This window comes from Octodon degus, unplaced genomic scaffold (genome assembly GCF_000260255.1).
Source record: "Octodon degus isolate 3935 unplaced genomic scaffold, OctDeg1.0 scaffold00111, whole genome shotgun sequence".
Taxonomy (NCBI): Eukaryota; Metazoa; Chordata; class Mammalia; order Rodentia; family Octodontidae; genus Octodon; species Octodon degus.
Genome location: NW_004524687.1, coordinates 2764679 through 2777022, shown reverse-complemented (window position 1 = coordinate 2777022; position 12344 = coordinate 2764679). Strand labels below are relative to the sequence as shown.

Genomic DNA, 12344 nt, shown 5'->3' with positions numbered 1-12344 from the left:
CCTGAACTTAACAGAAGGTCACTGTCCTAGTGAGGTGTGTGATGAAAACCAACCATGATGAAGCGGAATGAGCACAGGACACGGACACACACACACACACACACACACACACACACACACACACTGGCTGCGCAAGGCCTGGGAGCAGGACATCTCCCAAATGCACAGAGGACATTGTGCGGGCTGCTACTGGGAGAAGCCACTCCAGGGTACAATGCCATGTTGCTGTCACATGCAACTCTGCCCTCACCCTCTTCCATACATGATTTCTTTCAACAATTATTTCCTTAGTCCTGTACATGTATGAGTGCTATTTGAGGGGGCAGGAAGGAACCCTTGCTGCCCCAATTTCCTGCACTTTCTAATACTGACATCTCAGATGCCACCTTTTTCAGGACCCACCTGTGAAACCCTGTCCCCCACCAGCTCAGCTGGGCCCCCAGGACACTGTCTCACTACTCTTGAAACTTAATGCCTTCTGGGCTTTTCATCACCAGATTGTGACCTTGTCATGGCCAAGGTCAGCTCACGTCAGTACATAACCCCTCAGTCCACAGCTGTGTCTGGACTGCGGGGGAATTGGCATATTCACATCTCTGAAAACAGAATGGTAAAAATGGAAGTATAGACTGGAGCTGGTGAGCCAGGGCTCTGTTTCTACCGCCATTGTGCAGGACAAAGCATTTCCTCCTGCCTGACCCACATGCAGCCTGCATTCAACTGGTGGCCCCTGTAGCCAAGGCCTGTCCCAGGCTGGTGCCATCTACCACAGCCCTCCCTTAGATCTGCTTCCTACTTAGTTTGATCTTTCTCCATCTTCCCCAACTCAGTACATGGCAACTCTCTACACTCTATGAGCTCGTTCTAGCCACACTTGCCCTTGACTTCTTTCTCTCCTCCCCCGACCCAATTTGCCAGTCCAGCCTTCAGCATCACCTCCAAGACAGCTCCAGACCCTGGCAGTTCCTCACTGCACCACTGCTACCTCCTCCTTCAAACCTGCAGCCACCAATGGCCAGGACAATGGGAAGAGTCTCACTTGCCTCTACCCAGGCCTCCAGGCAGTCTCTTTCCACATGAACCAGAGAGAGCTTAACAGTCCTGGGTCAGGTACGTCACTCTTTAGCCCAAAGTGCTCCTGACCCAGGGTGAGGGTCAGTGTCTGTAGCTTTTGAGTCCAGCCTCCATCTCCTCACCAACTGGTGCTTGCTTCCCTTCTGTCTCTCAGGACACAGGACCCTCAGCTGCTTCCTGGGTGCACCACTCTGGGCCCACCTCAGGACCTCTGTAGTCCGTTCCCTCTTGCTATGGTGCTCTTCTCTATATCTTGTTGTGACTTCATCCCTTCCTTCCTTCCGGTCTCTGCTCATATGTTCTCTTCTCATTGAGCTTCCTGATTCCCTGTACAACCACTCAGATGCCCAGGTGCTCCCTGTCCCTTTCCTTGGCTGCTATTATCGACGTGACTCACCCCCTCCTGACAGTCTATACTTCGTTTGAGATGCCTACCTATTTTATCCAGCTTTTAGGTGAGAATCTCTAGACATTATTCTCCTTCACATCTTTGATTCATCTTCATTATACATTTTGACAGTGATAAGCAAACCTGAAGCCCTTGTACGCTTTATACAGCTATCCCTAAATTTTCTTGGGGGACCTGTTCCAGGATGTTGGAGGGTACCAAACTCTATAGTTGCCTAAATCCCTTTTTCAAAAAACAGCATAGCATTCTCCTATATACTAAATCTCCTCTAGATGACTCATAAGCCCTAATACAACATGTTATGTAGGTAGCAGTACAATATATTTACTTAGAGACTGATGAAAAGAAAACAGTTTGTAAGTATAATTTTTTGGATCTTTCTGGAATTTTATTGTCAAATTCTTTGACTCTTGGTTGAACACTCATATTCTGAATCTGTAGACATGGAAAGCTGAGTATATCTCAGAACATACCTGAGAAAATACTTGATATAAAAGTGGCAAAACAGAACTTGGGTGTGGAGATGAATGTGTTCCAACCTGGTACCCACTTCTGTTCCCCAGGCTGCTTTTGCCTGGCATGCCTAGGGCCTCTGTAGCATCTTGGCCCTGTAGGTGGTCCCTGCAGAACTCCAGTGGCTCACACATGCCAGTTGGACCATATAGGGGTTACACCTGCACCCAGGTCACCCCCTACCAGAGGCCAGTGCAGAAGAGATGGAGCAGGCAGAAGCGACGTGCTAGAAGCAAACAGGAACTGGACACAAGGAAATGCTGGAAGCAATAGAAGTGTCTGGAAACCCCAAGGATGGTGAAGCAACTCCAGTAGGAAGCACAGGGCCTCAGTCACCAGGGATTAAGGAGTACCTGTAAGTTACTCAGGCGAGGAGAAGGCCTTTCTGGGCTGAGGCCTTCCTTCATCTTGCCACACCCTCTCTCCAGTGGGGTTTTATTATCTGGGATGCTCACACTTTCTGAACCCCTCCTGAAGTCCTGGCCTTCCATAGCAGCGTCCAGACCCTGCTGGTGCCACTTCTGGTCCATGATGGTCAGGATCATCCTGCCTCTCAGCTCTGGCCTGGACCACAACATTTCTACTTCTACCTGTCTCTTGCTGTCAGAATGAACTCATGGGGTCCTGACCTGAGCTGGTCACTCTTTAGTGGCAAATGTTTTGGGTCCCAAGTGAAGGTCTAGCCACTGGCAGGCCTCGGGCTCCCCAAGGTCAGCCCCACCACTGCAGTCTACTTCACAGCACACCCCGGCCTCTTCCACTCTTCCCCTGCTAGGAGGATTGGCTGGCTCCTACCCAAAGCAGCTCTTCAGCCACTTCCTCATAGCCTTCCAAGGCTCATCTCCCAGGTACTATAGCATCCCTGTGCATGGCCCTCTAAAGCAATTGTGTTTCAGTCTTTTACTGTTGTCTTCTGTAACCTTTGGAGAAGCAGCGGTCTCATGCCACATGCCTGCTACTCACTGTTTTCAGCTGCTCGGCATTGTATGTTGTGAGAATACATGAGCATGATGGCTCCGGTGTGTCACGTGTCAGCTGAAAGGACCACTTCCACATGGTTCCCCATCAGTGATGCTGCTTCCAGCACCAGGAGAGCCTGGAGGAAAGGCAGCTCCCTCTGGGTGAAGCTGGGATGCCAGCCACCTAAACTGTGAGGCCTAGAGGCCCATGGAAGCATCTGGTACTCAAAGTCACTACGATGTGTGTGGCTGCATGAGTGGGAGAAGTGGGAACTGCTAGTTCCCTGTATTCTGGGAGCCAACACTAGAAAAGACCCCCTGTAAAAGGAGGTAATGGAATATGATGGGTTGAATAGGGATCTTTCCTAGAGAACTCTGCAGTCCTTGATTTACCACAGGCATGGAGGTCCTTAAAGGCAAACAGTCATGGGGCACCATAGAACCAACTTTGGAAAGTACTGGGCCAAACTGGAGGATTTTTGCTGGACAACAAAGGACCCAGAACAAAACATTTGCTTGTTATTCATCAATCACTCTAGAGCAGGCCAATAAACAGAATTGAGTGCTGCTGCTATTCTCAGGAAGAATAGAAGGAAAAAAATGTCTTTATGGAACTAAGAACTTTTATTCAGAGTAAGGATTTTAAAATTAAGATAACTGCCTCATAAATGCAGAGCTAGCGTAATCAGAAAGAGATCAGAAAATTGATTACAAAAATATTTTTGCTACCGATTACAATAACAGGAAGTTACAATCACTGACTATAAAATGTAGCCATGTGTAATCACACAAAAAAGATTAAAATCTTTAGATTATTTGCCCAGGTGGCAAGAAATCAAACCCAAGTGCTACTGTGACCCCAGGGTAGTGCCCGAGATGGCGAGGGGACCCAGCCTCTGCCAATTTCAGCAGTTGCACAAAGGGAAGGAAGGCTCTGAATCTTCAGGCCATGCATCCTTGGGTTGCTCTCTGCTAAGAGACATGAATCAAGTATCTTCAACTTTCCCAAATAGGACTTCAATGTTGGAGTGACAGTAGTGTGACAAAACATTTACTGGGGCTGCACCTGGCTCTTTAGTTTGGCAAGTCTCATGAGGCAGTCATCCCTCCATTGCCTTCTGGCTGCTAAGTGCCCTGGGTCATCCGGGACCTTTCTGCACATAGCCTGGAGAAAGAAAGGAAGGGAAGGGAAGCATTAGAGGAAATAACTTGCCAGGAGTGTACCTGTGGTTCCTACTCATGCCAACTATTTCTACATTGCTTTCAAAGGCCCAAGGAACAGGAAACCCTCAAGTGCACATGCTTTCCAAATGTTAAGAGACTTGGGGAATAAGGTAAGCTTCTGCTCACAGGTCACACTGCTTATAAGGTCAGCTGGTGACCTGCATGTGACTATGGTCAAAGTCAGGAAAAAGCCACCAAAATTGAGGGCCAAGACTCCCCATGCAGACAGAGTCCCATTGGCAAGTGGCAGAGGGGAGACTGACAGCCAGCATGTTCCTCAGCAGTGAGTACACATACCTGGTTAACTTTCTCAACTGTTGCCCCAGAAAACTCTGGAATGGGCCCAAAAGTCTTCAGGACGCGTTTCATCCCTTCACTGTACCTGTCACAGTAGTTCACCATACCTGAAATGGCATGAAAAGAATAATTTATTGCATCTGTGAGGACATGTGTAATCCAAACTGAGACACTGATTCAGAGGGCTTTGCCCCAGATGCGTTATCTCTGGTCTGCTCCAGAGAAAGGGGGGAGATATGTTGCCTACTGGCCTGAAGCAAGAAGGAATTCCATTTAGACACTATTCATTCTTTCTCTAACTTTGGGGCCCTGAAAAGTACCGTGCCCCTTGGTCCTGGGATATTGCCTCCATCCAGGCATTTCATGGACACCTGGCCAGCCTGTGTTCACATACTGTTGCTTTGGGCTAATAATCATGGTGGGGAGTCCATGGTGGAGCTAAGTTGCTTACCTCATGGCAGCCAGGAAGCAAGGGGATACAGGAAGGGGCTGGGGTCCCAACACCCTTTCAAGGGTCACCCTTTAACATTCTTCCGCTAGGCCCCCTCTAAAGCTTTCACTACCTTCTAATACTGTGAGCCAGTGACCAAAGCCCCATATAGACACTTGGAAGACATTCCAATTCCACACCATAGGAGGAGGAAGTGGAAAATAAGCAGTGGCTATGTATGCCCCTTGGGGAGGCAGAACCACCCAGGCCCTCTTAGGAGTCCTGTGAGCGGCAATGCCATATGATTCAGCTTAAGTGCCATATTTAACTTGGGATTAATTTAGGATTCTTCAACTGTGAGGCCCCAGGGAGAAGAGGAGAAGTACCCTAAGCCTACAGGTACCCAGAATGCACAGGCAGAAACTCTTCTTGGGTCACATTTGTGGAGCAGCATCAGACTCCCTAGGAGAACACCCACCAAACAGCACCAGGCTTATACCCACAGGGAGACACATATTCTGGTTCTGTTCAGATCAGGGTCTGAATCCACACCTACAGGAACTCATGTGCCATAAGAGACAGGGATGCACAGAATTTAGGAAATCAGATCAAAAAGGCCTGGAGTCTCAGAGTACCACTATCTAGTCCCTCCCTCTTCAGGATCAAATTCTAAACCTAAGGGAAGATGTGGCCAGGACAGGGAGGCAGAATCAGCAGAGAGGAGCCTTCTCCCGCCACATCCCACTCTGTCTGTGTGGCTTCTCATTCTGACAAATAAATGGCAGCTTCACATAAATGATCCAAACCTACCAGGCCGCAATTAAACAAAAAAGATAAGTGCCTACACATAAGAGTAACAACAGGGCCAGGGAGATAGCTATGCGGCACAAGTGCTGGCCTGGCAAGTGCAAGATTCTCAGTTCAGTTCCCCGTACCAGGAAAAACAAAAGAGTGACAACCTCTTCACCTGGAGGTAAATTTTGAGATACCCTTTCACTGAGAGAAGTGACCTCATCAAAGAGGCATACCAGACAGGTAAACCACATACTAAACGCTGAAATTTCCCTAGTGCATAGCAAGAAAAGCCTTAGTCTGTCTACACTTCTTGCTCCTACACATGTGAATCTTTTGGGAAAAATTTTTAAAAGTAAACAAACATACCAGTTATAAACAAAAACATAGAAGAACAATAAATTAAGGCAAAACTCTATGAGGACATCTATTACGAATGTAATCTATGCCAACAAACCGGCTAACATCACACAAGCCTTAGGAGGTGAGTACTGTTGTCATCCCCATTTTACAGGTGGGCAAACTGAGGTGAATATTGGCCCAAGGTTATACAGCTCATAAAGGGGGAAAGCTGGAACAGGGACCTGGTGGACTGGTTCCAGAGGCCAAAAGGACAATGAAAGCCAAGAACCGGTCCTTCATGGGTAATTCCTTTAAAAAGTGGCCCAAATGGCAGAGTAAGCACACTGCCCTGTTTTTCAAGTACTATTTTATTAGATTAAAAACAAATCCTAAAATATGTGCTATAGTTGTAGATAAATAGCAGCCTCTAGGACTAAAGAGTCCCCTTCACCGGAGAGGCTTGACTATGAAAACAATATCTGCAAAAACAAAAGCTCTCCTCCAATCTTGATATATTCTGGGCGACATTGTGAAGAATAATGGGCATTTCCACTGGTTCCCAGCCAGATCTTATAACTGTCTAACTCTGGGCTCTGGAATGCTCTGAAGTTGAAAACTACATCCGTCCCCTATTATCATATTAAGGCAATTAGGTTTTCTTATCGTATCGGCTTTGTTTGAAAAATTGTTATAGGCCTCCTTCCTGTCTGCCACCCTACTTGATTCTGGTTTCTGGTGTCACTGGTTTCTATTTCTATTTGTTTGAGACTCAAAGTTGTTCTCAGTTCTCTCCCTCTCGATTTCTCATGATACCTCAATTATCTTATTTTTCTCAAGAAAAAAGAAAGAAAAATATGTAGCTATCAGGCAGTGTTTGTACACATTTCAAATGCTTAAATATCTTCACCATTTACGAGATCTGATTGAAAAAAGCTTGAAATTATCCAAGACTATATTAATGATAGTTTTAAAATATCTTGCTTCACTTGCATATGGGCCTCTGGGTTCCTGCAGCCAATGGACACTTTCCTGTAAAGGTGGGGTGTCGGTGGCCAGGGGATTCCTCTCTTTGCCCTTCAGCTACTCTTGGCAACATTCCACTTTAAGGAATGCTCACACCAGCTACATCTCTTCACAAAATCTTATGTGTACCCACCATGTGCAAGAACACGCCCAGTAAACTGCCTTGAGTTGCTCACTGGCAAGTATTTCATTAACTACTGCCGTGAAAATTGACTGGACTATTACCAGTGTCAAGGAATTAAAGAGCTGAAGTCAAACAGACTCCCAGAGGTCCTCACCCCTCTGACACTTTATGGCAGGAGTTTCCTCGCAACACCTAAACACACTCCTCAGCATACCCACTCACAACCTCGGGCATCCCAGACAGGCTCCAGTTAATAGAAAGTTCTTCCTGCATGCACTGAGGAGCCCAAACTCATCTGCCTCCATTTTCAAGTCTTTCATTAATGTTCATGGTTAAATGTAGACCATGGAAATAGACACAATATTCCCTTTATCTTTTTACCTATGTTTTACCAGTAAATGATGTCACCATTCAAGTTACATATAGTAATTGCAGAAATTTATGACAATGCAAAAGGATATTACCTATCATTTTAATACTAAAAGGCAGCTATACATCTAGGTGGCATCTGTCAAGATTTTGATACATAACGTCTTGGATATATTTTAATTTGGTTGGCTTTAATTTATTTTGGTTTTATTGGTTGTTTCACACATGAAGTCTTTTTACATCAGCTGAAGTCTGGCAGATAGAGTTCCACCCTTGTGCTTATGTTATCTGTTAGTTACTTGTGTAGCCTCCCAGGTTTCTGAGCTCAGCTCCAGGATGAATATCAGTGTCCCAGCCCCCCACACCAGCACCAGCTCCCGCTCTGTGGGAGCCCTGGCCCCACAGCCTCCAGGCCTTCTGCAAGGGAGACCTATGGCTGGAGCACGGCACATTTCCAGGCTACTCATGTTTAGCAGCCCTCCAGCAGAGGGCTGAGTTTTCACACCTGTTCCTCTTTTTTCTTACTTCTTGCCTCTAAGTAACCGCATCGCCTTCTCCAGGGAAACAGCACTTTTTCTTCTGCCATGCAGGAGGAAGTGCAGAAGAGTCCCCATCACAGCCTGTCTCCACACAGAGCCCATGGGTCATGGAGGCCTGGTGGGCTTATACCTCAGTGTACAGTGCTTTGTGTCCTGGTCTGTACCTGTGAATTTCCCAAGCTGCTCATTGTCTCTTACAGATGCTGCCATTTTTATTCAGTAGTTAAAATGAGGGGGCAAATTTCAGCTGTTCACAAAATCCAGAAAAATACTCAACAGCATAGGCTCCCAGCCCTACCCGCACACATACCTTCTGCATTGAGGTGCATGGTTTCCAGGGGTCCAATGAACGCATATCGCATGCCTAATCCATCAGACATGACGAGGTCCAGATCATTGGGAGACAGGATTCCTCCCTATGTGGGGAAAGGGGCAGCACACAGATAAGCTCTCTGGAAAGGCGGTTTCTTATGTTCTCTGGAGCAATAGCCCCCAAATACTACTCAAGGCACTAACTAGTGTAATTTGATCAAATTTTGCACAACAAAACCATCATACATACATGGATCCTGAGAACAGAATACTCTGCGAAATGGTCAAATAGTCATCTTTTCCAAATCTGCAGTTGATCTGCACCTGCCTCCTCTGTCTGTCCTCACCTTCCAGCATGTGGCTATTTGGAGCCTCAGAAGTAGAGAGGCCAAAGGGTAAGGGAAGAGTAAGGACAGAGCAGCAGAGAAGGGAGAAGGCTTTCTGGAGGTTGTTCTAGGAAGCAGGGAGCAAGATCTGTGTCATCCAGGGACCTGGAAGGTATTCACAGCTTCACCTATCTGCATGCCTTGCCTTGTTCCACTATTAATGAGTGCGTAAGAAATGCTTAATTCTTTGATGGAATGTAGCTTAAAGCCATGGCTGTGTCTTCCAAGGTGAGGGCCGAGCAGCTTCTGTAAGAAAAAAGAGAAGCTGCTCTGTGCTTAGCTCAGCCTTCCAAGCCAATGTCTGTTTCCTGGCCTGCTCTCAGCTTTGCACAATGGCCTTGGGAAGTAGCAGCAGCAATGCACAAGGAAGGAGGCTCACTCTATCCAAGGACTCTGCTCTTGGCATGTGGGGGATACATGGACAGTCAAGAGGCTGGGAAGGACCTGAAATATTTCCCCCAGGCCTATAGCCTTACAACAGAATCCATTTCTTCTTCCCCAGTGGTTTCTGCCACAGAGAGCACTGCAGGGTTAGTGGAGAGGCCACTAACCACTGGCAGCCCTGGTAGTCCTGGTAGCCACTTGCCACGACCCTGGGGTCTCCTCTGCAGAGGTACAGCCACATCTCATTATCCAGCTCCTAGGGAGGGGCTCAGGTGAGGATCACAAGATACATGATGGGTCAGAGTAGGTCCTCTGCCTCTCCCTGAAGGGCTGTCTAGCATCTTACTCTATAACCAGTCAAAGGCCGGTCCTCCTCCCCACAAAGTGGCCCTGCCTTTCTGGAGGCTGGGCCCTGGAGAGCTGGAGCTCCCCCTGCTGTCCTGGTCTCCTGGGACTTCAATGCAGCCAAAGAGGTCCCTGAGGAGAGGGGAGAGAAGGGGCTTGTGACACCTACCACCATGCTGAGGGACACAAAGGTGCTCTCAGGGATATATGCGACCTGGACAAACCTAGCTCACCTGAGTCATCCTTGTGGTGAGGCAAGTTTGAGAGGATGGTTCCTAAAAACCAAGACGAAGACCAAACACTGCCAAGTATGAGCCATATCTGACTGAGCAACTGTAAAAAACCACTTTCCATCTCATTGGGTGTGTGTGAGATACAGACACACAAAGACATGCACAAACCACACAGTGCAGAGAGTGATTACAAAGCAGACACTCATCTTCCCCACTGCACATTGCCTCTCCTCCCAGAAGATAAACACCTTGACTTCGGTAATAGCAACTCTTGGATCTTGAGATTGACTAACTATATTTACATTCCTTAACAGGAGAGTTTGCTTTTTGCCCATTTCTAATCTAGTTGATGGAATCATGGGATCATATTATTTGTTTATGTTCCCCAATACTGTGCTTTTAAGAGGGACCAAGAGTTGGGGTGTAGCTCAGTATTGGATCACTTGTCTAGCATGCATAAGGCCCTGAGTTCCATCTGAGCACAGAGAGAAAAAAAAGAGGGAAGGAGGAAGAGTTGGAAAGGGACAGCACATGGCTTTGACTCCATCAGAGTAGAACCCTTGGAGCCTACAGCTGCAAATGCTTCCTCTTCCCCTTTGTTAGATAATGCTGAGCTGCTGCACCATGATCAATGCCTCCAGTGCCATGTGCAGAAGAGTTCCCACTGCTCTGAGTCTTTTCCAACATAGGTGATGCAGTGTCCTCATTTTTGCAAAATTCTGCAGACCTGGCAGCGTGTAATTGTATCTCTTTGGGTTTCCCACATCTGTTCATTTGGACTGCTAAGGAGAGCAAAATAATGTGCTCAGTTTACTCAAATGCTGACAAGTACGCCCTCATTTCACCTTTGATAACAAAGCTGCAAAGAGGGGGCTGAGGAGGAAATAATTCAGTGTAAGCCCACAGTAATGCTTGCATGCTACTGGGAAACTAGTCAGATGGGGAAGTGTCACCCCCAGCTGCCTCCCCTACTTGTCAAGCACTCAGGGCAGGGAGCTGGCTCTGGAGCTCTCTCCTCCACGCCAGCAGGCCTGAGCCATGGGCTCTCATACCCTATGGGCTCACGATGTGCTCAGAGGAGGTCAGGCAGGCTCTTCTGACTCTAATTCAGTACTGGCTTCCAGATCAACACTCCCCAAAGCTCAAGTTTTCATTTTAGCTTTCAAACTGTGAAGGATGTGAATATGGAAGCCACACTGTATTTATAATGCTATTTCACTTGGCTTGATTTAGTATTTTTAGAGCTGATGTTAAAGGGATTTCAAAACACACAAAAGGTGAGCCACCCAGAGTAGTTCAGTTTTATTTTGTTTTGCTAAGAGATTGAACTCAAGGTTCCACTTATGTGAGGTAAGCACTCTACCACCCAGCAATACCCCCAGCTCAAGAGAACTTTTGATTCACACCATCTGCACTTATAGCACCAGGCTACAGCTTGAGAGGGACAATTCCTAGATGTTCTCCTCTCCTTCCTACTTCATCTACAGGAGAGCTCTCTACTATTTATCAGTCACTGTTCCCCAGTGGAACAAGCTAGAAACGAAAAGAATGTTCCTGTGTCCTTGCTTCCTTACTCTTTCCTGCCCAATTTGGGACTTGTAAAGTAGATTTCTCAAAGCTCATGCTTTTACCAAGAAGTTAAATCTAGAGCAAGAAAATGATCTCAAGTAAAGCGGTTGAGTTCAGTTCTTTGCTGACTAAAATTTCACATGGCTGAAGTGGACACTGGAATTTCTCCCTGCTGCACTTAGCGCTGAACAAAAGGTTTCACGTTTAGGATGTACTAAGCTCAGTTTTACTTCAGAGCACAATTTAACCCAGAGCTTTGTGACATCTGTGGCCTGAAATTATCATAATAATTACAATAAAAAACTGATACAGAATAGACGGAAACAAGTGCTAATGTTGAAGCACTGAACTGACAAATGATTCCTGGAAAATGGATGTTGGAGGAATGCAACCTGACCTGAGGCTCGTTTTAACATTTATCAGAACAGCTATCAGCACCCTCTCCATTTTGTAGTAAAATTCTCAAGTGGCAGGTACAAAAGAAAAACCCCAAGTGGTTAAAAGATTCCCCAAAACTCCTACAGAGCAACGAACACTAAAATCACTGTTAGTTCAAAACCTGCCTTTGTACCATGTCCTGAGAAATGACGGGACAAGGAGGGCCCAGAGAGAGTGGTAAGGAATCCCCTCCATTGAAAAGTTACTGGCTTCTCCTTTCTTAAAGCCTGTGACTCACTGCATCAGCTGACACATATGCACTGCCTGGAGGACATGCTTGGCACCTGGGACACTTGGAATAAAAGCCCAGACCATGGGTCCAGAAGGCAATCCTCCATGAAATAAGAAGAAAACTCAACATAGTAAATGAAACACTCAATTTCTATATAATTAAAAGTTTAAGGATATAGTAGGATGCACATATACTTACTCAAACACACATTCACACAAACACATAAACCTATCCTCCATCTATCTATCTGTCTATCCACCCATCCATCCATCCATCCATCCATCTGTCCCTGGCATCTGTGGGGGGCAGTTACAGGACACCTCCTCCCCACATAGATGCTCAAGTCCCTT

General features: G+C 46.6%; 1 protein-coding gene across 2 annotated transcripts in view; it reads right to left on the bottom strand.

Annotated features, from left to right (window-relative positions):
• Positions 1-3556: 3556 nt before the first annotated feature.
• Cryl1 (crystallin lambda 1) overlaps positions 3557-12344 on the bottom strand; it is a 170685-nt gene continuing 161897 nt past the window's right edge. Inside the window, exons 6-9 of one of the 2 annotated variants that reach the window (XM_023699190.1) lie at positions 8406-8511; positions 4477-4583; positions 4022-4120; positions 3557-3924 (exon numbers count right to left, since the gene is read on the bottom strand). In XM_023699190.1, coding sequence (XP_023554958.1) covers positions 3898-3924; positions 4022-4120; positions 4477-4583; positions 8406-8511 — 339 coding nt within the window. In that variant the 3' untranslated portion in view covers positions 3557-3897. Of the gene's footprint in view, positions 4121-4476; positions 4584-8405; positions 8512-12344 lie in introns of both variants that reach the window. The other variant, XM_004639372.3, reaches the window with a different exon arrangement.